Source organism: Mytilus trossulus, chromosome 9 (assembly GCF_036588685.1).
Source record: "Mytilus trossulus isolate FHL-02 chromosome 9, PNRI_Mtr1.1.1.hap1, whole genome shotgun sequence".
NCBI lineage: Eukaryota > Metazoa > Mollusca > Bivalvia > Mytilida > Mytilidae > Mytilus > Mytilus trossulus.
Genome location: NC_086381.1, coordinates 47281841 through 47308433, shown reverse-complemented (window position 1 = coordinate 47308433; position 26593 = coordinate 47281841). Strand labels below are relative to the sequence as shown.

The window sequence follows — 26593 nt, the reverse complement described above, 5'->3', positions numbered from 1 at the left end:
ACGAAAAAGGTCCCGCACTCAGAGGAGAGCTTCAGCTGACCCCGTAACAAAAATATGTGCGAAAATGGACGTCACACTTCATCATTTAAAAATCATGGACCATCCTTCCCGTTAAGATGTTAGTATCACACCATCATGAAATATACGAGAACATAACCCGTATCATGCCAACTACTGGTAATTTTGTTTCCTTATGTCAGCAGTTTGTAAATAAATATAGGTGTATTTGGTAATGCCTGATGTGTGGGATTTTTTCTGCCAGTCATAATTGTAAAGTTGCAAATCCAGTTCGAATATTTTACATGCTGCATTTCTCTAATTAGTCTAAGATCTAGTAAAGGTTATTTGATACTTTTAAAAGGTTAATGAACTTGGTGAATGTAAATGCGTGTCTCCACTATTAACCCTTTCTTTTTCATTTTTTCTCATGCGCATGGACTGAATAATAATTGTTGTATAATGATTCATTGTTACCAGTGTATTGGATTTTAAACAAGCAAAAAGGGAAATCACAAAAATACTGAACTCCATGGAAAAGTTCATAACGAAAAGTCCCTAATCAAACGGCAAAATCAACAGCTCAAACACATCACACGAATGGACAAGGGTCAAAGATTAGTGAATAAAGAATTTAGATTTGTATGCTTTTACCTTATATCTCCTTGATCATACATATTATCTGAATTTTCAGTCAAAAAGTAGTGTATGTCTGTAGTTTTAAGTTTATTTCTCATTACATGTGTCCCGATTTTATTCCTTTTGAAATGGCTAATTTTAAAATAATTATAAATTTATGAAGACCTAACGTGGAACATCACATACAACATCATGATATATATGTACAGGACTACAGTTGTGTATATAGTTCCATACTATCAAACATTAGTTCAGGCTTGGGCAACTCCGCGTCTTTTATTATTGGTAAAACCAGGACGAATATTTGTATTTGCCTATGTTGATGCTACATTCAGGATCTTTTAATTCTTTGCGGTCGCATGGTCTGTTCGTTTATTTCATTTGACGCTTTATTGGCAATATCATAGGAATATGTATATACTGCGAAGGTGATCAAAACTGATCCTGGTTGATTTAATTATATTTAACTTTATTTAACAAAGTCTCTGGTCGTTTTTATATTCCATTAACATGGTGTATGGCTATAAAGAGCCAGATGCACAATTCGATAGTCTCTTAAAAAAGTATGAAATATCATATATAAACGTTGAGAAGGTGGTAAAACAAATAATGATTCAAAATATAGCCATCACAAAGATTAAGAATACAGACTTTGCTTAGGGGAAAACATGCCTTCATAATTTCTTATATTTTATACCATCAAATTTAAATAAAATATTATCAATATTTTAATGACAGTATCGAAGAACTGGCTACTTAGATTATGGTTAGGGCACTAACTGTATACCAGAGGTATTGAAGTAGTTGTAGTAATAACATCAACGGTACCATATGTACCGCACCAGATGCGTTAGAAAGATTCAGAATTTAAAAAAATAGACGGAAAACGTAATGAGTTATAAATCTGAATAGGGTAATCCGTGTACATAGATTGAAAAGTCCTTTTGCTTTTTTAAAACAGACCTATCTATTTTTCAAATAAAAAGAAAGAGATGGCAGTTGAATATCAAACTAAATGTCAAGCACAATAGAAATTTGTATTTTGTGTTCACAAATGTTATGTCAAATTTACATTGTCACATAAGAGTAATCGTTGGTGACAATAGCAGTTCTACATCTAGAAATCTGGCAAAAATATAGCAACATTCTCAATCCAACAGGTTTTTTTTTATCGTTATGCTATAAAGAAGAGAAGTAACTATAGAATTAAAAAAAACATATTTAAGTGGTATTCTTAACATATACTTACTTTATTATCTGTCAAACAGAAAATATGATAATGTCATTTACTTTAAACAATTTATTTTTATTGAACTTTTTCTCTTACAGATATTTATAAACGAGTTTTAACTAGACGGAGCATGGAGATCAGCCTTAGCAGGCCAGCACATTCTGCGGATGCAAAACTTGATGTACTATTTATGAACTGTATTACTTTTATTGAATCACAATGGGTTTCAAGAGTTGCTGAGGTACTGGAAAGGGAATTTGGATTGCTCTGTGGAATTCCTTTAATCGACATTGACAGTTTCAAGAGTGTATCCGAAACGACAAAGATTGTTATAACTTTTTCAGAGAAATCTGCAAGACTTCCAGATGCATGGAAAATGGCTGAATTTTTACCAGCAGTTGTTATTGTAATGGTTGAGGAATGTTCGATCCCTATTCAGCTCACTAATATGAAATGTGTAGACGCTACTCAGGATATACAAATCTGGTTAAAACAACTTATGATTGCTCTTAAATTAAGAAAACCGTAAATAAAGTCACACTTATATAATCAGAAATGGGAAGTAGGACGGACTGGTTTCGGCTGAAGATTTATAAATTATATCTTTTTTTCATGTCACTAACAGATCAGTACATGAGAAGGGTAATTGGGAAAAGAAATTGATATTGCTTTGTTTAAATTTCCAATGTAACTAACAGGATCTTCTTTTAAGATATTGTTATCGCTAAAATATAAACTAGTAACATTGACAGCAAAAATGACAAAAACAGGTTTCCAAAAACTAATGCTTAAAATGGTATGCTACATTTCTGAAATAACGCTAATGGCTGTAAGTAGACATAATTCTCTTCTTCTACTTAACTCTAGAAATGAGAGTAGAAAAGGGGATGAGAAAATATCAATGAGGCAATTTAGAACCAAATAATTCGAAGATCAACAGAGAACAATATGGCCAAACAAAATTAAAATAAAAATTAAAATTAAACGAAAGACTGCGCAATACAAATTAAACCAAAAAGGAAACACTGATTTAAATGAGTTATATAATTAAAAGTAGTATAGGATAAAAGTAAATATGGAATTTTTGTGTAGGTGCGAGGCAAGGGTTTCATTCCATAATTGTTCTAAATGTATAGGTTAAATGTAACATCAGGAGACGGTATCGGTTTTTAATGTGTGTTTTCTAAAAAATATAAATTCAAATGTCTTATATTTGTCTACCAAAATTAGGATTGTAATTACAAAAAAAATAGGTGAATGTAACCATATCTTAATCAAATTGTCCTATCTCAAAAACATGTTTGTCGATTTTCATATCTTGATGGTTTTCGTTTAGGCCTTTTTGATTTTTGAATTGTCGGACAATCTTCTGTAGTCCCTGTTTAATTTATTTACACTTTGGGTTGAGTACTGTCTCATTAACAGTTTGACATACATGGTCACTGTATTTTTCATTCACACTTTTTTTCGTTGGTCCCTGTATAATAAATTCAAACTTTTAAACTACAAACGAGATATACATTTCTCAACTCATTTTGTATTCAAGAGCTTAGAGCTGCTACTCAGACTTTGTAAAACATCACCAGTGTATGAGTAGAAAGTTGAAGAACTAGGGGTATGTCAAATAAAGTTTCGTCCTTTTTCTATAAAGGCTCATCGAAAGATACCAAGACCTGGTTGACAAATAATACACGATGGTCTTTATGTAAAGATTCTAGGTACTTACGTTGTTTATAATCTTAATAGTATTCTTTCATTTCTGCCTTTGTAAATCATTTCTTTCACTGTTTAGTCTATTTTCGGTAATATCCATTAGACATGGCTCGTTGTGTTATTGCGATATTGTAATAAAAAAATATTCTTGTCTTTCTCTTCTACTTATGTGCTTTGCGTTGGTGATATACCTTTCTTTTAATGCGACTGAAATACAAGTGAAAGGTTAAGATAGCTATAAAACCAGGTTCAATCCGCCATTTTCTACATTTTTGAAATGCCTGTATATGTCAGTTATTATCCATTCGTTTGATGTGTATGAGCCTTTTTGTTGCCATTTCATTTGGGACTTTCCTCAGAGTTCGGGTTTTTTTTGGTTTTTTTTTAATAGCCATTCTCTGTAACCACCAACCAAGTTACGGCACGCATAGTCTCACATTTTCTTGAAACTTGGTCTGTTTGTAGCTATCGATAAACTAACAAAACAAATGTTGACAAAAAAATTGTTTATGCCCCCGTTGCCATGGTTACGGGTCCCCCTGGATTTTGCCTCAAAAATGCATATTTGAGGATCAAAAATGACCCATTTTAAGCAGTTATCATGCATACATTTCAAATTTTATGAATATTTTGACTACAATTCATTAAAATTTAACACTTTATGAGTAAGATGAAAGATAAAAATTATTTCTGACAAAAGGGGAAGAAGGGGGCAGCACTGGTTCAAATAGTGGAATTTTCAATGTATTCAAAAAGGCAAATTATAGGCATTTTGCATGACATAATTTTACACTTTTGCATCCACAACCAATTATACTAAAGTGATAAATGTAAATTATGACTGTTTCCTAGGAATAATTTATCGTTAAAGGTTTGGGAAATAGGTTGCTATGGTGGTTGCTATGGGAACATAAAAGTGTAATTTTTGGTATTTTGAAGAAAAATTTTGACATTGTTATTTGAATAGTTTTAAAACAGTGACAAATACAAAATGAAAATCACTTGGGACATGTTGTGCATTCAATGACCTGAAATTTGACCTCAAGGTCAAAGGTTATTTATGACCTTGACTTTGACCTACGGTCTTTGAAAGAGTTATCTCCCCTTAAATGGCTCATGTGAAAAGAAAATTTTTAGTAAAAAAAAAATAAGGACATTTGGTTTTTCTGAAATTTATGTTGCTAGATTCATACTTCAGAAGACACAAATCACCTTTTATTAACCGTTGCTCGGGAATATTTCTGTTGCTTAGCAACTTGTGAACTCAAATTGAAGTAACTATTCATTTGTAACTTCAAGTTAATCTCAAACTAACCATCTTATTTGGAAAATATGGTAATTTGTACAGAAACATCAATTCGTATGTGTTAATTATATTATGCAGTAAAAATGGTTGCTTCAACCTTCTTTTTACCGGAACAAAACAAAAATCATTTTTTTAAAGTTTCTATACTAAGGCAACAATTGTATGAATTAAGACTTCTTTTGAGATGGGGCCAAATACGCCCCTTTTCATAGGTACCTTCTCTTTTGCCGATTTAGGCAAATAACTAGACCAATTTGTACTGTGATTGTGTAATCCAAGATGGTGGTATACCACGAATCTACCTCAAATTCATTTGACAATCCCTAATAAGAGTAAATACCCTTTAAAGTCAATTTGGGGTAAATATCGTCATTTAGTATTAACATAAACATATTAATATAGAATAAGCTATGTATAGCTACAAGAGTAACTAAAAAAGACTACATAATTGGGATAAGGAAACAAGAAAAAATGCTGTTATTTGAATTTTTCTCCTTTAGTACTAGTATTCGTTAAAAGGCAAATCGCCTATATGGAGTAAAATAAAATTTTCGAATATTTTGATTGAGTCTTGTTGGTAATTTTTACTATTAAATTGTTTATTTATCCATATAAGTTTTAATAAAATTAATGATTTGTTACATTACTTTTTTACATGCGTTGAAGATTCAAGATTAAGAACATAAAAGTAAAACACGAGTCCCCTAGTAAATGATATAAGGATTCAACTGGTACTTTTTCGTAGAATTGATAAAATACTTTGGAAAATACAGCATTTGTAAATCAAGTAAGAACAGGAAACAAAGTTTCTGGCGATTAACTGAAATTTACATGAGTAAACTCATGTATGGGAATTATTTAAGAAACACAATACCTGTTCTTTAAAGAAATTTGAGAGTCTAAATAGAAGAATGAATTACAACTTTAGTAAAGCACCAATACAAGGATGGTTGCTATGCATTGTCTGATTATATGAGATAGGCTGGTAAAGTTTATGTTGCAAATATTGACCCCTCAACTTTTAATTAGGATGTATATCATAGTTCGTATCAATCTGAACCCAACTATTTACGGTTGCTAGGTACTTTTATATCAAGTAAGGGTCGTTGCTGAGAACTTTTAACAAGATCTTGACCTCTGGCATCTAACGAAATGTAAGCAAAATTTTGTCTAAACACTTTTTCTAAATACTTTTGGGGTTTATTTGATTCTTTTTATTTTCTTAAAACATTTGATAAAACCTATCTTCCCACAATTATTCAAAATTCTATCTCAAAGATTTTTTTATGCACACAAGTGTGTTTTATCAAGAACAATCTAACCAAATTTAGGCGATTTTCAATGACTCGTAGCTTGTAAAATAGCACTGTGACCCAACCTTTTTATTATATTTAAAAAAAAAAAAAAGGATAGTAAAACTTTATTCTAGCAAATAATAAGAAAATTCTGTTTCAAAAAGTATATTTTTATTTGTAATCGTGTCTTGTTGATAATTTTTAATTTCTTGTTTCCTTCTGCTATAATATGGTATTTTTGATATTAGGCAAAAAAGCACACAGTCTTTATAGGGCAATAACTGCAATAAAAATTAGGTGAGCAAGAATATCGTCGGCAACAAAAGTCTCATTTGACACATGTATAGTTATTCCATCTAACAATTATATCGTCCAGATAAACTAGACATATACTCCACTGTAGTCCCGCTAATACCCTTTCCATCAATCTTTCAAAGGTTGCTGGCGCGCAGGCCAGGCCGAATGGCATCTGTCTAAATTGAAACAGTCACCGTCGGGAGGCAAATGCAGTTTTCGGGCGATCTTTCTCTTCCATTTCCACCTGCCAGTACCCCGAACAAAGGTCTAAAGTACAGAACCATTTATTTCCGGACAATTGCTCCAATGAGTCGTCGATGCGGGGTAACGGGTATGCGTCTTTAACTGTTAAATCGTTGACCTTGCGATAATCAACGCAAAAACGTGTAGTTTCATCCTTTTTCTTTACCAGTACTATCCCAGACGACCATGGACCGTCGGCTGGCTCAATTACTCCGCGTTCAAGCATGTCATCGATATGTCTATCGACTTCCTCTCGCATATGAATGGGTGTGCGGCGAGGCGGTTGTTTTACTGGTGCATTATTTCCTGTATGTATGGTGTGGCGCACCAAATTAGTTCTACCTAAGTCCCTGTCGGATGCTGCAAAAAGATCTTTGTATTCATTGAGAAGATTTTCAATTCCACGTTGCAATTACTCAGTAATTTTTGCAACTCAATTCTTAGGTTCTGATCCTTATGTATATCAGTAATATTTTTTTCGTCGCTTATCACGTCCTGAATAGGGCTTATATTTTCCACAATTGTCCCAGCTCTTATTATCTTCTCTACGTTCGATACATTCATAAAGCGCAGTGGTACGGTTTCTGAGGCTTTAACTAAAGTTCTTGCCATTAAGGCACTGTCCTTTGCTACAAATTTGTCACAGGGTTCAAAATGCATATTATATTTATAACAGTCTCATACACACAGTGATAAAAACAACATGGGATAAATTAATTACACATATCTACAGTATGATGAAGGAAAAATCGCTATCAACACGTGGTAACAGTTTGACATGGAACACTTAAACAGATGTTTTACGGCTAAAATAAAAGTATTGTTAAAGAAAAATATTGTTGAACATAATCTTTAAGTCTGTCTGAAACTAATAATTGAAATTGGGACAGGTATTACATATAAAAGAACATTATCGGCTTCTATGAAAAGTGTAAATGTAAAGCAAAATTATATCCGGGTGAAATTTAATCCGGAGGAAAAAATATCACAGTAGTTGTTGTTATTTTTTTATCCGGAGGAAAATATTTCCCTGGGATATTTTTTCCTTTGCCGTGAAATTCTATCTGGGTTGTTAACGTATTGAATAGTTATTAGAAAAAACTTATCCTTTAAAAATACTATGAAATAATAAAAGTGTATTTGAATTAAACCAATTTTGTAAAAAAAAACGTATTTAAATGGGAATTATTTCACAAATTATCATTGAAAAAATTCCTGAAAAAATTTAAGTAAATATCATTCTTTTAAAAGAAAATTTTCATTAAACATAAGAAAGAACACCAGAAATAATTTCAAAGATCGTAATTGTGAAATAATATCATGATTAAATAAGGTAAGTGAAATACATGTAAAAGTGAGTTGTTTTCAGATCTCAGTACAAATATAAATTAAAACGTAAAGGTAGAAATATAGTTGCATTACTACTGTTAACAGTAATGGAAGAATTTGATTATGATAATATTTTTAACTCTATAAATAGTCTGGTGACAAAGATGTTGTTGTTGATTATATGAAAACCAGATAAATTATAGCATAACAATTTATTGAAACAAAAGCAATTTTAACAGCTGGATAGTATTTACCTGTGAAATAATATCTGTCTTATTAAAAAATTATGTTGTAAGTCATCTTGTTATATAAATGAATATATAAAAAATAAGATTCAAGGAAAAATTTCACTATGACATAGATTTAGGAATATATTATATTAATATCTTTAAAATATAAAATTATACTTGCTCATAATTACCTCCCTTTGATAAATTATGCAAATGTGTTCTACCTTTGTGAAACATTTTATAATTAAAGTCAGGTATATATTGATTGCGAGAAACTTACATACTAGTTAATGGGAGTATATTTTACAAGGTGCTGTGAAATATGATACGGCAAGTATATACCGGTACATACTATCCGCATAACACAGATAGATTTTTACTCCTCTGGAAAAATTCTACCTGTGAAATACCATGCCTGGAAAAAAATTACCGTGACAAATTATCCTCAGGATAAAATATCACAGAGGAAGAAATAAACCGTTACATAAACAAATGCACGTGTTTCTAGTATTTACCTTGAAAAATTCACCTTCATCTCTACGGATTGCAACAATCCACAGTTTTCTTGTTAGCATTTTCTTTTCTGATGGTATATGATGAAAACTCAGTTCTTTATTAGTTCTGGCATTGCCATTACAAAACGGCACACAACAGTATTCATCTCTTTGTTTACTTGTTGATGATGATGGAGAAGCCATTATTGATAATACTGGTGTCTAGCTTAGCCTCATTTTCGAAAATTGAACTCTGGGTCAATGCATACATGAATAACTTTTAAGAACCGTCTATTGTCGAACATAATATTAGGCAATAAGTAAACGCTGGAAGTTATGTGTATTTGGTGCTTTATAATTATTCTTCATATAAAGTCATTTCTTTATTATATTTCTAATAATACATGTAGAAATATACATTCATTTGACAGATCTTCAAATTTAGTTAGTTTATTAAGTAATTTTAGCAGTTAAAAACAGAATCAACTCATACTTTTTTCATGTTTTTGTGGTATTACCCAAATATTAAAAAGATTTAAAAAGTGATAGTTTCGAATTAAAAAAGGGGTAAATTCTATAGGATAAGTATAATATGTATTTGAAAATGTGTACACTTCACTAGTCGAGCTGGTTTGAACTGGTCACGCTGGTCAAAAGTAGACAAAATTAAGATATCAATTTTTGCTCACACCATTTTCTTTTTTTTTTTATACGATAAGTAAATTGTCTTTGTTAAAAGTTCCAAATCTTGTGATAACAAAATGATTTTAAAACAAATTTCTATCAAGTTTTCATATCTTTAAATTATCTTTTGATGCGTTTTAATAGGAAAAACATATTTTTTTAGTTATTTGATTTCCGGTCTCTTGTTGAGAGTTGTCTAATTGGCAATCATACCATATCTTCTTTTTTATATTTAGGATGAAACTGGACCCTGTAGTCTTGACATCGGTAAAATTCTATTTTTCTTTTGCTCATATTCAAACGCATGTCAATTGCAGTAATAAATAAAATAGTTGAAGTACTCAGTATGTATGTGGAAGATGCACGAGATTTGCTTTTGCACTTTTAAGTATGAAACCGTGACACTTCGAATTCAGCTCCCTCAAAGCATATAATGGTTTTACAAAAATATATATTTACTTGTAACTATTTACAATTAGTTTGTTCAATTCTAATATAAATCGTAGTTATATTTTTTTACTAAGGTTTTGTTTCAAAGAGTTTAAATGTACAATTATAATATGACGTGCTTCTTTCGCTTTGTGAATAAAGTAAACCCCTACTCTAAATCCAATAAAATGTGTTTGCACATGCGTATATTGACGACTGCAAAAAAAAAGGATTTTATCAAATTGGCATGCATTTGATTTCTCATTAACTTAAAACACTTCCAAACTCTTAAATGATGCACATGTTGTTACTAGTTCATTCATTATGTCTTATCATGTCTGTTAATGTGTTGCAAATGGAAATTGACATATTTGACCTAGATACGACAGCCGTTCATACTGGCTGTTCAAACTCCTCCCTCTGAAAAATCACATTGCCAGTCGTTTGCTTTTTTACAAACAAAAAAGGGAGGTTCATGGAAGAGCTTACACAAACGCTGTACACTTATTTACATCGGACATTAATATAACCTTAATTGTCCTATTCAGAATCGAAATAATTGATGCAAGCAATACTTTATTGTAGTTTTAACATGGGTAGTCATTATATTCCTGTTATTTCAGACCTCACTATCGCTCGGGCAAAAATAATCATAAATAAAATGCCTCCCCATGTTAAAACTACAATTAATTACAATTATATCAAAATTATTTTTAACATTCAATCTAAAACTTATAAATATTTTCATAGAATTAATCGGTTTTAATTAAAGTGTTGGTTAAATTTGATACAAAATTTCAATTTTTTCATTTGCTATTTTCTTGTACGACAATACTTAGGACAGCGGTTAGGACATCCTAGCTAAGAAAATCCTCAAAGATAAAACTCAGGTAGCTTCGATGTGCATGCTGAGACATGTCGTAATTCGGTTCTTTTTGTCCTACGAATATCTTATAGGACCAATCTTAGGACAGTTCGATAAACAGGCCTCAGTTTTCATAATATTATTATGTAACAAGTTTATTTTTATTTAAACAAGTAAATGTCTTTTATTTACTCGCATCTTTATTTTAGGCATTAAGCTTAATGCCTGCACACATTTTTCAGGATTTAAGCTTAAATCCTAGGATTTAAAACTAATGCCTAACATCATTTAGGCAATAGACTTACAGTCTAGGCGTTAGCTTATTGCCAAGTATTTAAGCTAAATGCCTAATTTCACTTATTGCCGCTAACATACATATATGACTGACGGAAACTTTATAACATAAGGCATCTGTATACAAAGTATGAAGTATCCAGGTCTTCCACCTTATATATATAAAGCTCTTAAGGCTGGATTTCTGTAAATATAGGCAATGCAATTTCCCATAGGAACTTCCGTCGCGACTAAATGATCTGTACCAATCTTACTGTGAAGTTTCGTGAAAAATGATAGCCTAGAATATAGAAATTTGATGTACACTACTATTTTATTCAAAGGTCAAAACAAAGGGCTGTGCGGCATATTTTCAACATTTATATGCCCCAAACTTGTTACAGTTTAAACTTATACTTAAATTTTGTAATACCCCTACCTTTACTGTTTGCCTACCACAGAATTAATTTTTCACCGCAATAGTTTGGAGACGAAACACGCGTCCGGCGTATAAAATTATAAGCCTGGTATCTTTAATAACTATTTGCTTGTCGTAATATTCTATTGTATTGTTTATTTTGTGTGTTTCTATGTCCTGTATCTTCTTTCATTTATTTGTATTGTAGTTCTGTCATGCGATATTGTAATTCTAATGTTATATTTAACATTGCCATAAAAGCGGGAGGTTGGGCTAGCCAAAAAAGCCACAGGTCCAATCCAATATTTTTTCTTAAAATATCCAGTACCAAGTCAGGAAAATTGCCATTATTATATTAAAGTTTGATTCTGTGTGTGTGTTGCATTTTAGTGTTTCTGTTGTGTCGTTGTTCTCCTCTTATATTTCATGTGTTTCCATCAGTTTCAGTTTGTAACCCGGATTTGTTTTTTTCTCAATCGATGTATCAATTTCGAACAGCGGTATGTTACTGTTGCCTTTATTTATACTGGTAACAGTCCAAAGTTATGTCTCTATGAGATGAATCATAGAGATCCTATCTGGAAACCAGTATATATGTCAACAAATCAAGTTATCTATGAATATTATATATCTTTCAAAAAGAGGCGTGGTTTCAGAAACAGCTTTATTCACAAAGTGCAATCTTAAGAAGAAAACTAAAACCACAGTCGTCGGATGACTATACCTATATCGCAGAAGTCGCAGGCTCGACAAAAAAAAACATAACCCAATCACTCTTGATGTTACACGGTTGCTCCCTAAAATCAAATGAAACAAGTTTTTGGTTATTTTAATGTTAAAAAGTATTGAATCGATGTATCAGAGACATATAGTTATTATTTCGGAAAACAGATATCCTTCATTAGTATGATTAGGATGTTAAACGAATCATATCAATCTATTTTGATTAAACTATAACAATCTTGAAATTTATTCAATAAAACAGTTAAACCGAACATCAGTTAAGCCGCTTGTACAATTCTAAAAATTTTAAACATGACTTCGGTTATATAGCTATTGACAACAGAGACTGCAAAGAAATCCTTTAAATAAAAATAGTAATGTGTGATATAAACTAGCACAATTCTAAAATTCAAACGGTGACGACAGTTACGATGTTACAAGAACGATTGCGTCAATAAACAGCGCTGACCGATCTAATACTGTAAATATTTCAAATTTGACAACGGTAGAGTAGTTATAACAGAGACTGCGTGTTTAAACATCCTGAATGAATAGCAGTTAAAATATATTACGAAATGCTGACTAAGGTTTAATAGTTGAACGTGACTTGGTACTTTTACATCCCTCGAAAATGAATAGAACCAAGCTATTTAAAATGGAATAATCATCAAACGTTTAACAGTTAAGGATGTACTTAGGTGAGGTTTTGGAATTCGTGTCAAATGTTCGGACTCATTGGGGGTTTTCCATACAATGCAAGGTAACATATTTTGCCCCATAACACCCATTTATTTTTTGATATAAGTCTTAATAGCTCATGAAAGGTCTTTTACCAAAATTTTAGAAAATTCTTATTTTTCTTTCTTTTGTTTTGAGGCCCAAATTATACCAATGCAAATATAAGGTAAAAGTCCGAGGTAGCCTTTTCCCGCCATATTTTGAATCTCAAATATCTTGAAAAGCAGGTCCATGACCTAGAAATATTTTAAGCTTATTTTTATCCTTAACGAATACTCTACCAGCTTATAGTATCAATTTCAAATTCTTAATTTAATAATTTTTATCTAACCTAACCTAAGTACATCCTTAAGTAAGGTAAAGAAATCGAAACAGAGACTGCATACGTAGTAATAAGTAATATAACCCAAATGTATAGCACTGCGCGAATTCGAACTACGTCTAATCAGTTATCCAAAACTTTTTAATTTTCTTAACCAAAATGTTTTCCGAATAGGTATATCCTCCCTAGACTAAGCAGTGTTGTGGTCAATGAGTGTAACAGTCAGACGATTGAGATCCTCCTTAGTGTGGCCAGGGGATCTCAAATATCGACTAAGGGGGAGTCTGGTTTGCATTGGTAGTCGCTACGATGGCCGTGTATTCGTTCAACCCTTCCAAGAACTCACAGACGAAGAACCTGCTTTAGATGATAAAATAGCTCTCAACAGCAAATCTTCAAACTTGTTGGCCTTTGACAGCCAGTACATGTGGCTCGGGAAAGATCTTGGATAGTTTTGTATGTACCAGTCTTGTATTACAACTCTAGTTTCCAGTGCATGTCCAAAAACAAATTCTGAATTTTTTTCTGGATTCAATTTTTTCTGTTTGATTATAGGCTTATGCTGAATTGAAACATATACAATTATATAGATTTAAAAAAAATCTTGCATCTTTTTGGGAATATCAATCCAGGAAAGTGGAAGGATATCATGTTCACTGGAAGTGGTGTGGCCTAGTAAAAACAGCAAACAGAAAGTAGAAAAAAAAATGTTTTTACTTCAGGGTTACATAACTTTTTATTCTTCGTGGCAAGACAATTTTTTTCTAGTTTAAATCACTTTCACATTAGTACATACATGATATGAACATGATTTTTTTTTTCTATGTAGCATTTTTTATTTTTTTATTTTCAAAGATCAGCTGTTTTGCATGTAAGCCTATGGAGCAGTCAATAACAAGACTGCAACCTTTAGGATGTTTTTCGATTTCTTTCCGATTTTCGCGGATTAGTGTGTGAAGTTGTCAAATTTGGATAGTAAATCAACACAAAAGGCACCCTCTTGTTGACCTTTTAGTCTTTATATTGTAAACGTTCATCTCGGCTGATGTTTTTGGCACGAGCAAAACCTTAATCAATGTCTGTTCTTATGTAGCCCCTATGTTTCGGGTGACCGCGAATATCTTGTTGTCGTCTTTTTTATTCGTTTTATTCGTATGGCCTGGCTGTAGTGAATGCTCCTGGTGCAATGTCTATGAATGTATATATATATATATATATATATATATATATATATATAAAATGTCACGTGCACTTTGCGAATTTGTACATGTGCATATATATTGCACTTATTGTAGCTTTTGCCAAGCAAAAATTCAATTAATAACATGTACAAAAGTACCTCGTACATTTTACAACAGACTAAAGATACGAGTATACAGCCAGGATAGATTTTACATTACACCCAAGTTCTATTATACTTCGTAGTTTCTATTTCTGAAACTAATGTACATTTACTACATCTATTGATACTAGGTGTGAATAGCGAGGTTTCTGGAAACCCTTATAATAAATTTTAAAGGAAAGGATAGGCAGTTCAAACATCAATATGACGTTCGACTGATTCAATGATCAAATCATTTATCAAAACAAATTACTGCAAAAGATTTGCATCAGTCACGCTTAATGCCACAAATGTTAAAGAGTAAATTCAATAATTCAAATGTTATTTAAGTATTGAACAGAAGGTAAATACCTGAAAGTAGTACATTTTTAACATAAAATAGTTCCTCAGCATGAGTGTAACTTTCAAACTATGTAGAACATTTAGGTATTATTGGTATCAAATGAAAGCTAAATAATTGGTAATCATTTTAAAACACTTTTGACTGATAATTTTGATTATTAAAAAACTGCACCGGTTTTTTTTTAAATAAAAGGTACATTTAGCCTGTTGGTCAGATCTGGTGTACCTTTTTCGGTACATCCGAAGTTCCAAGAACCAGTTCTTTCTTCTATGCCATTAAAGTACGTTGATTTTTTCATTATAAGACACTATAAAGTGTTGCTTTGAAAAGCAATGCTTGTCGCCTTATTTGAACTTAAAATAAAAGAGCTGTGCCTGTTTGAAATTCAGGGGATTAACAGAAAGCAATGCGGCCATGAATTAGTGATGAAATTCCTAAACCGTTTTAAGCAGTATTTTGAACATGTTATAACGTGTACGAGGTACCTTTGTACATGTTACTACTTGTATTTTTGCATTTTACAAGATGTAACATTTACAATATTTCTGTACATGTTATAACATGACATAAATTGCAAGATTTTCAAAACATATGCATTGAGATTATATCATACACTGATACAAATCTTGGGCTTTGCAGTGGTCTCCTATTCATTCTGAAAAGAACAGATGAATTGTGAAACCTCGTCGATCATAACCACTTTTTGACTCTGTCAGCCATGCATTTGTCCACTTTATTAACAGACTGTCCTTTAAATAGTTATCAAAGGTACCAGGATTATAATTTAAAACGCCAGACGCGCGTTTCGTCAATCAGTGACGCTCAGATCAAAATGATTATAAAGTCAAACAAGTACAAAGTTGAACAGCATCGAGGACCCGAAATTTCAAAAACTTGGGCCAAATACGGCTAAGGTAATCTATTCATTGGATAAGAACATCCTTAGTTTTTCAAATATTTAAAGTTTGTCAACAGGAAATTTATTTAATATGAACATATAATTGATATTCATGCCAACACCGAAGTGCTGACTACTGAGCTGGTGATACCCTCGGGGACGAAACGTCCACCAGCAGTGGTATTGACCCAGTGGTGTAAATAGTAAGCAAAGGTACCATGATTATAATTTAAAACGCCGGACGCGCGTTTCGTCTACATAAGACTCATCAGTGACGCTCATATAAAAATAATTACAACAAGTGCATAGAGGACCCGAAAAAAGTAAAAACACAAAAATACCGAACTCCGAGGAAAATTCAAAAAGGAAAATCAAAAATCAAAAGGCAAAATCAAAAGTCCAAACACATCAAACGAATGGGTAACAACTGTCATATTCCTGACTTGGTACAGGCATTTTCTAAGGTAGAAAATGGTGGATTGAACCTGGTTTTATAGCTAGCTAAACCTCTCACTTATAAGACAGTCGCATCAAATTCCATTAAATTGTCAACGATGCATGAACAAAACAAACATACTCAAAGAGTAAAAATGTCAAAAATAGGGGTACAACAGTCAATATTGTGTTATCATCTTAATATCTCTACATAAACAACAAATGTAACAAAGAAGCACAAAAAGGCATACATTAATTTAACATTCTCATTTTGCTTTTCTTATACGGCTGAATTTATCTATGTAAAGTCTACCCATAATGATAGAAGGTTTCATTACTGGTTTTAAAATGTGCGTATGAAATTTGCACAGGTAGACATAAAAATAATTTTGTCGTATGACGGCATACATAAATGAAGACTTACGTAAAGTTTATATAACAAAAACAGACTTAACAGTAAAAGTAATAATAATAAATAAAATAATGGTGTGCTTTAAAGTATGACGGGATACATAAGTACAGTTTCACGTCAAATACGCTGAATTTATCTATGTAAAGTCTACCCATAAATGATAGAAGGTTTTCATTACTGGTGTAAAATAGCGCGTTTGAAATTCGCACAGGTAGACATAAAAAAAAATTTTGTCGTATGTCGGCATACATAAATACAGACTCACGTAAAGTAGATATACCAAAAACCAGACTTAACAGTAAAAGTAGTAATTATAAATAAAATAATGGTGTGGTTCAAAGTATGACGGGATACATAAGTACAGTTTCACGTCAAATGTATATCATGAAAAACAGACTAAACAGAAAAAGTAGTATTATTGAATAAAATAGTTTTGTCATTCATAGTATTCAAGAACCTTAAGTAAAAGTAATATCAATCAATGAAATAATTTTGCCGTTCAAAGTATGTGGTTTTACAAAACCACTGAGTCACTTCAAATGATTATCTAAAAAAGACTTATAAAAGAATTCTATAATACGTAATTAAGATGATAACAAACGTCAGTACGCAAAATCTACCCTTCAAGACCATCTTGTATTATTTGTGAAGTTGATACGGAATATTTATCAACAAGTTCTGGGTATCTTCCGATGAACTTTTTTAGAAAAAGGACGAGACGTTCTTTGACATACCCCTGGTTCATCAACTTTCTGCTCAGACACTGGTGACGTTTTACAAAGTCTGAATAGGAGCTGCAAGCTCTTGAATACCTAATAAGTTGGGAAATGTATATTCCATATGCAGGTGAAGTTGGTATATTACTACTAAGGTGGGGGAAATTGATAATTTCAAAATTAAAATCGTCTCGTTTGTCATAGATTCTGGTACTGAGATGACTGTGTATGTCAAATTCGAGGTATAAGTCTAAAAATGAGGCGGAGGAAGCCGTGTCTGTGGTCTCTTTAATTTCTAGTTCTGGTGGGTATATTAATGGAATCCAATCAGAAAAGTTCGGATTGTTAATGGAAAGAACATCATCAATATATCTGAAAGTGAAATTAAACAACCTGGCTTCTTTGATCTTCTTGTTTTTGACAAGTGTCTGAAGGAACTCCGATTCATATGAAAATAAGAAGAGGTCAGCAAGGAGAGGCGCACAGTTCGTTCCCATAGGAATGCCGACAATTTGTTGAAAAAGTCTACCTCCAAATTCAACAAATATGTTGTCAATAAGAAATTCCAGCATACTGATCACTTGTTCCTCTGTGTAGTATGTTTTACTCTTTTGTTCCTTATTAACAAAATATGCCTTATGGTATCCCAAAGTGATAAATTTATAGCGTATGCTACCATTTTTATGATGAAAAGCATTGTGGATTATTTCTTTTAGACGGTTTTTCAATTTCACATGGGGAATGGTTGTATACAAGGTTGAAAAATCAAAAGTTTTAATAGAACTAATTTCAGAAAAAGACCGAGATTTAAAATTATCAAGAAGTTCTTTAGAGTTTTTCAGAATCCACATATGGTTAATACCACTACGTGAGTAAACAGTTTCACAGTATATCTGAAGACCCTCTTTAACTGCGGACAGAATTTTAGTCAGTCTAATGGACAATTCTTTAGTAGAACAAGCAGATGAGCCGGCAATGTACCGTTGTTTGTACGGAATTTTGTGAAGTTTAGGTATCCAATACAAACAAGGTAAGTCCTCCGATTTGTTGTTCAATGCAATGTTCATAGAAGCCATGAAGGACTTATGATTCGCCAAAATCTCATCCTTGTCAAATGATATGTTTTTGTATGTGGGATTACCTGAGTGTTCATTTATTCCTAATTCTTTTATAAGACACTCGTAGTAATACGATTTACATACAAAGACAATATTATTTGAAGCTTTGTCCGCAGGAACAACAACATACTTATCTTGAAGAGATGATAGACATTTCACAGCCTCTTTGTCACTGAAAATGGACTTAGGTCGATCATTCACACAGTTTTTCAACTTATGAATGCGACGTTTTATCAGAGACCTGATTGTTTTTACCCATTCTGACAAAGTGTCCAGTTGAACTTCTTCTCGCTTAGCCCATGCTCTGGCGTAGTTCTCAATGGAATCCATAATTATTTTGAAGTTATGGTTCCAATTGATGTGTTGGGGTTCTCTAAACTTAGGACCACGAGAAATCACCTTTCGGAGATTTTCATGTTGAATTATGTTTAGATCCCCAGTAATAACATGGCCAGAGGGGCTGTAATTGTAAGGCGAGTTGGAACAATCACATGTCAGAGGTTTTTTTAGGTATTGTTCTAAATCAAGGTCATGTAATGCTTGTTTATAATTAAATATTTTGGGTGCAATGGTTTTGGTGTAACTGTAGGATACAATAGGAACAGACTGATTTTGAAAATAAATAGGAATTTTAGATGTTACCTCCTTGTTATGTAGAACGTTGCTGATGTTGATTGCATCAATTCCTCTATTGTTAAAGTGAACAGGAAGGAATTTCCTCTTTTCCTCATGTAAAGGTTCCGATCTTACTGGTTTAAAGAGACGGAAAAGAGCTACATCACAAATTATACTGACAAGTCTGTATATTGGACAAAATGTATTAGTACCTCCTTTGTCAAGTGCATAATCTCTCAAACATTTTAGAAAATTAACCGGCAGTGAAAAAAGAATAGTTCTAATGTAATGTAACCCTAACGGATGATGCAGATGAGAAAGAAGGTCATCAAAGCTTCCAGAGGCCGATCTAGATTTGGAAGACTTTTTTACATTAGGCCGATGGTAACGTTTTTGTCCATGACTACGTTGGTTTCGTAAGGTAGTATTAAATAAACTCATTACATTAACATCACTGCAGGCTGGACTTGACAAATTTCCTACTCCTTTGACATTATCATTGCACCCATATGGCATTGCAGTACCTAGTTCCCGTATCCAGAAATTTTCTCTATCTTTTCGGAAAGGAGTACTAAGTACTGGACTATTTGTGTGGTGATAAATTTTCTCGATGATGCGTACTTTCATAGATAACGAAGGGTCATGGTCCGGTTGATTAAAGTGGTTATAAAGAACCCTGAATTGCGGATCTTTATTATCAGACCGGTGTTGATTCATCCTTTTACGTAAAGTTTGTCGAGTTTCACCAACATAAAGTAGTCCACACAAAGTACATTCGATTCCGTACACTACATTGTCCGTGGAACAGTCCAGAGGTTCGAAAGATTTTGTATAATACGTTTTTCCTGTTAAGTTACTGGTGAAATCAGGAGTCGTGATTAACATATCACATGTCTTACACGTACTCCTTTTTCCTTTTTTGTGTTTACAAGACGAAATGATAGGTGTTGATTCACTTGTAGCAGGTGTTTTCAAACAGTCGAAAATATTAACGGAACATGGCTTTAATTTATGAAAAGTATCTGAATTTTTAAAGTAGTAATTACCTTCTGGCTGAACGTACGTCAAATCAGGGGTATCCCGGAGGATATTCCGTGGAACACACAAATCAAATGCTACAGTGTTCCGTGTAGCAAAAGGGGACCTTGGTAACCCGGGCGACGTCCCAGCCGGTTTGTTCTTAGTATTATTTGTATTCATCATGCATAAAGCTACCAAGTTAATGATGCCCTCGGGGAAAAATCCACCAGCAGTAAAGTTTCTTCTAGGAAGAAACTTGACATCGACTTGGTTGTAGTAAAAAGTAAAAACACAAAAATACCGAACTCCGAGGAAAATTCAAAAAGGAAAATCAAAAATCAAAAGGCAAAATCAAAAGTCCAAACACATCAAACGAATGGGTAACAACTGTCATATTCCTGACTTGGTACAGGCATTTTCTAAGGTAGAAAATGGTGGATTGAACCTGACTTTAGAAATTTCACAAAAGTTGTGCCAAATACGGCTATGGTTATCTATTCCTGGGATGAGAAAATCCTTAGTTTTTCGAAAAATCTAAAGTTTTTGTCAACAGTAAAGAACCTCTGTGACGTCGTTTGATATATCACTGAACAGTGTGTAAAATGAAAATATTTTATAAAGGGTGTCCCAATATTTTCATCGCGCATGAATTGGTCTTCGGTGTGTAAATTTACCGATTATAGTATTGTTGCTTAACATCCGGCAAACATTTCAGATTGGTAAATTGTTATAAAAGAGTGAGAAGACAGAGTCTATGATGACGTAAAAAGGGTGTTAAGATCAAACTTTGAATTTATCTCAAAAGATTTAGTCTTGTGGATTCAGAGAAGAAGACTTTAGAAGTTGACCCAACATGTAATGTATATGCCTTTTCCAAATCAGGATCCTGTAATTACGGGGCGCTGAATGGGACTCTTGTGGTTTTGTACAAATTCAATTCTTTCATAAAAAAAATCATTTTTGTCTTACAAAACTATGTGATACAGACTTGTTTTATGAGAACTTCAATTTTGTGATAACAAAATTCATTTGTGTAGACAGAATTCATTTTTGTCATGACAAAAGCCAATTTTGTCAAAAGGGTATGCAAATATAAACTTATTTGCATACAAAATTGACTTTTGTTACCTGATATGGAAATTAAAACACAAAAGTCAATTGTGTGAGACCAGATTCAATTTTGTGAGACAACATTGACTTTTGTGAGACAACATTGACTTTTGTGAGACAAAATTCAATTTTGTCAATTTTGTCTCACAAAAGTCAATTTTGTCTCACAAACGTCAATTTTGTCTCACAAAAGTCAATTTTGTGACGACAAAATTCAATTTTGTTATGACAAAATTCATTTTTGTGACGAAAAAATTCATTTTTGTGAGACAAAACTCAATTTTGTGAGACAAAATTCAATTTTGTCAATTTTGTCTCACAAAAGTCAATTTTGTCTCACAAAAGTCAATTTTGTCTCACAAAAGTCAATTTTGTCTCACAAAAGTCAATTTTGTCTCACAAAAGTCAATTTTGTCTCACAAAAGTCGATTTTGTATGCAAATTAGTTCACAGAATCCAAACTAAATTAATTTGCATACAAAATTGACTTTTGACGCCCAATTTTCAAATTAGGTAACACAAGTCAAGTCTGTGTAACAAAAATGAATTTTGTCATGACAAAAGTGACTTTTGTCCACTGAAAGATAATTTTGTATGACAAAATTTTAAATTTTGTAGTATGCTACAAATTTTGTTAAACTGAACTCATTTTTGTTGAACAAAAATCACTTTTGTCCGTACAAAATGGAATTTCGAGTACAAGACAACAAAAGTCTCATTCGGCGCCCCGTATAGTAATGCAGTGGTTGTCGTTTATGCTGTATAACATCTTTGTTCTTTATTTTTGAACAATATCTTAGTTTTCTCTTTTGAATTGTTTTTCAGTTGACATTTCGGGACCTTTTTAGCTGATTATGTAGTATGGGCAGTGTTCCTGATTGTTGAAGGCCGTACGTTGACCTATAGTTGTTCATTTCTGTGTTATTTTGGTCTTTTATATGTCCCGTTTTTGGGGGGTCAATAAGTAGGAAATTAAAATTTTCAAAGCTCCATAGTGATCTTACTTTCTTTATCAGCCCGCCTTCGGCTGCGGGGTATTCTCGTTGTGCTAAAGACGAACTTTTTGTGGCATTTGAACGTTTGTTTGCTCTTTGATTGGATTGCTGTCTTTTAATAATATAACAGTATACGAAAATGACGAGGTTTGGATAAGTTTCAAATTTTTATTTTAAGTAAAAAGGGAACAATATGTGGACATACACGTAAACAAAACCTTAACAAAATTAAATGCTAAGAAAAACATTATATACTAGGCAAAAAAAGAAACATTAAATGTTTGTAAGATTATTTATGTTCTGTATAACAAAAAAATAATAACAATGGGTTAATGGTATAGTTAGCTAAGATAATTTTGCAGAGAACATGATTTGCAGCCTGCATTTTAGTTATTGCTGCTACCAACCTTCAATAGCTGGTTCTCTCTCATTTTGCGGTATACATTCACACGGCATTGACTTAAGTGTATTTTTTAATTATTTTTTTTTAATCTATAAAAGCGTTCGACACAAATAATGACTAAGAGGACAACTTGATTCCATCTCTATACTGGTAAATTTTCGAAAAAATGCTTTTAGTTTGGAATCAGAAAATGACGTTACGTCATCTCCGACTTGTTGTCATCTGGTCTGTTGTGGAGAGTGGTCTCATTGGCAATTATACCACATCGTCTAAATTTCATATTATTCAAATAATATTTTTAATTTTCCAATTAGATTAAAATCTTTTTAATCACACGAAAATGTCATATGAGTTTCGTGTACAAACTCATTGAGGTGAATTTTACGTGAAAGTTTTCATTTTTAATTTCACATAAGCAAAATTTGCCTAGTGTGTGATTAAAACCTCTACTCATCAGCACTCGGCTTCCAGCTCAGGTCATCTCGGCGATGCCATAACCAGCAAGATGAACTCTGCTACTTCCACTAGCTGTTTTACTGCTGCTGTCTTTCTTGTCTTTGTGACTATTCACATTGCCTGTAGCATCTTCCATACTGACTTTGCAGGAAAACCTCTTCAGCCTACTTCTTCTGAGAACAGCCATGCCTTCCAAGTTCTATATCTGCATATTGTCATTAGCTCTGTGTACTTTTCCTTCTTTCGCTGGTATGCCTCTTCACATCTCTCTCTCTCCAAGGAACTGTCAGTTCTATTGCAACTATCATCTTTAAAGACTGTGACAAACTACAATGTCTGGGCGTAGGGTTGTCTGTACGCATTCTGGTAACACAAGCTTCATGTGTAAGCTCATACAATTTGCATAGGTCCCTTAAGGTAGTCGTGCGACGACAGAAATGTCGAAATACAACAGCCACGTTACTTTTATATATAATAATGCCCAAACAGATCCATTTGTTTGTAGAAAAAAATATTATTATATTACGATGATTGAGGTGAATTTCACGTGAAAGTTTTCTTTTTTAATTTCACATAAGCAAAATTTGCCTAGTGTATGATTAGTACTTACAGATGGTGGTATTCTGCTTTCCTGTTGTCATATTCTCTTGACTGTTCATCTTCTTTCATCTTGATCGGAATCTCTGTCGCTCTCTGTCGGTGCTTTGATGTCCCGGATGGTTCCAACCTTAACCAGATGTTTCGACCCTGTACCATTATATCCTTCGGTTGGTGGGTTAGTAGAGGTGGCAAAACCTCTACTCATCAGCACTCGGCTTCCTTCCAGATCATCTCGGCGATGCCATAACCAGCAAGATGAACTCTGTTACTTCCACTAGCTGTCTTACTGCTGCTGTCTTTCTTGTCTTTGTGACTATTAACATTGCCTGTAGCATCTTCCATACTAACGTTGCAGGAAAACCTCTTCAGCCTACTTCTTCTGAGAACAGCCATGCCTTCCAAGTTCTATATCTACATATTGTCATTAGCTCTGTGTACTTTTCCTTCTTTCGCTGGTATGCCTCTTCACATCTCTCTCTCTCAAAGGAACTGTCAGTTATATTGCAACTATCATCTTTGACGACTGTGAACAAACTACAATGTCTGGGCGTAGGGTTGTCTGTACGCATTCTGGAAACACAAGCTTCATGTGTAAGCTCATACAATTTGCATGGGTCCCCTAAAGTAGTCGTGCGACGACAGAAATGTCGAAATACAACAGCCACTGCACGTTATTTTTATATATAGTAATGCCCAAACAGATCCATTTGTTTGTAGAAATAAATATTATTATATTACGATGACGATCAACTTGCTTTTACACCAAATACAGAAGCATTCAATTCATACAATCACTTTTGAATGCTTCAAACATGAAATTATAAATTATACCAAGTCATTGGGGGAAAAGATGGAGTGTTTTCCCTATGCATTGTAGTAAAAATGCAACAAGGCATGAATGGAAAATAAGTCATTTCAAACTATATTGAATCCCCGTAAATAGAAAATATGTGGTCAAATATTGAATGTTCTTCTAAGAATTCAACCGAACAAACGAAAACCTTAGAGTTAATTTAATCTTGGTCCGTTTCTGTGTATCGATTTTTCTGACTGAGTTATGCTAAAAGTTCTAACGTTTTCTCAGAAGCATGACTCCCCCCCCCCCCCCCCCCAAAAAAAAAAAGAAAAAAAGAGGTAAGATTGTAATCCTTGCACTTGTTTCACTCATAGAATTAAAATTTATAAGTTGTCAAAACTACAGGAAATTAAATGTCTAAGAGTCTATATTCTGAATGAAAGATTTTGTGAATTTTGTTTCCATTATTCATAATCAAAACGCTATTCTGCTCTATATTTTGTTTTGTTGGGGACATTGTGACAAAACCTGGCAAATTTTACATATTTTGGTAAAATTTTGCATCGGCAATTGGTGTATTTGTATTCGATATACAATATGTATACGTAGCATTATTTCCAACATAAGAGTTGGTTTCGATTAACGATATCCTTCAAGATATATATTTTAAAGTAGATTCATTTAAAATTTTTAATTTCCAAATCTGTTAGTTGCAATTTTAGGCTATCTTCGGTTGTTTATAATTTGGTTTTCTGTTAATAAAATAATTACAATAGTGTAGAACCTAAGATTGTGATACTAAAAATCGATCAAAAAAAGTTGGAAATGTTCCTTGTGCATGCAGTCTGTTTGCTTATATTACAAGCAAGGCGTTGATATGTCATCTGTATAAATTTTAATCAGAATGGCCCTGGTTTGAAATAAATTGAGATGAAAATATCTATAGAGTGTAAACGACCATACTTCCTTTTTTTTTGACATGAAATTTCATTGACCTTCCCTTGAAAACCTTAACAGGGATGTTTACACTTTAAAACGCAGAAACTGGTAATGCAGATTTTCTTGTTATTAACCATCAAATGAAAAGCTTTAAATACGCCATTATCTAAAATACTTATTATTTGGCGCTCACAAAGATGTTTAATCCCGCCTCGCTCTTTATGTGCCGTTCCAAAATCAGGAGCATCAAGTTCAATGTTGTCGTTGATTCGTGTCTATCCTATTTTTTTTGTTGTTGTAAATTATTCCGTTTGCTTTCTCGATTGAATTGTTTCATATATTTCACGTCGGGACCTTTTAAGCCGATTGTACGGCATGGGTAATTTCTTCAGTATTGTTGACGGCCGTACAGTGAGTCTGACGGTTTTCTATAAATGATTACATTCACTTCACTTGAACTTTAATGAATAGTTAATTGTCTCATTGGCAATCATATCACATCTCCTTATTGTTATATAACTTCACTTTCATGAGACAAATTTGAAAATTTCATGACAATCCGGCTATCAATAAAATATTGTCTTAATATACACGATTTGTATTTTTTGAATAACCTCCCTTTAACAAGCTAATATTTCATACTCTTCGTTTAAGAAATATTGTCTTTATATATGGAATAAATTTCATTTGGATATTTGTCCCTTTTCGTGACATTATTTCACAGATGGGTGCAAAATTTCCGATGATTACAATCGTGCCTATGTCGTGACAGATTCTACTGTATCGGATCAAAATTCTAACATTGTTCTGTGTTTTCTGGATAGTGTCCTGTGGAACGGGAATGATCTGGAGAAATTTTTCATTGCTGTTTTTCTGCCGATTGAGTCCAGATTGCATCGAGATCTTGTCGATTGCGAACCGTCTTTGCCGAAACTGTTCCGGAACAGTCCTGTTATTAATACAAACTTCATCAATGATTCCCACGTCAGAGTCCCGACAATTACAGAATACAATACTTCTGAGACCAGACAAAGCCGTTTGCAATGCGATAGAACGGACCGTGATAGGATTACGTTCCGACATTACCTGCATGATCATCCCGAGTGTGTCGCCAGTTTTCGAACGGATAACTTCCGTCAGCGTCGGTTCACTGTCTGCATGGTCACTGT

The 26593-nt window shown here is 33.0% G+C and overlaps 1 protein-coding gene across 6 annotated transcripts in view; it reads left to right on the top strand.

Moving 5' to 3' along the window:
• Nucleotides 1-3733, top strand: part of LOC134683031 (uncharacterized) — a 42800-nt gene extending 39067 nt beyond the window's left edge. For all 6 annotated transcript variants that reach the window (XM_063542050.1, XM_063542048.1, XM_063542047.1 and 3 more), the window contains one exon: nucleotides 1966-3733. In XM_063542050.1, coding sequence (XP_063398120.1) covers nucleotides 1966-2396 — 431 coding nt within the window. In that variant the 3' untranslated portion in view covers nucleotides 2397-3733. The remainder of the gene's footprint in view (nucleotides 1-1965) is intronic.
• The last annotated feature ends 22860 nt before the right edge of the window (nucleotides 3734-26593 follow it).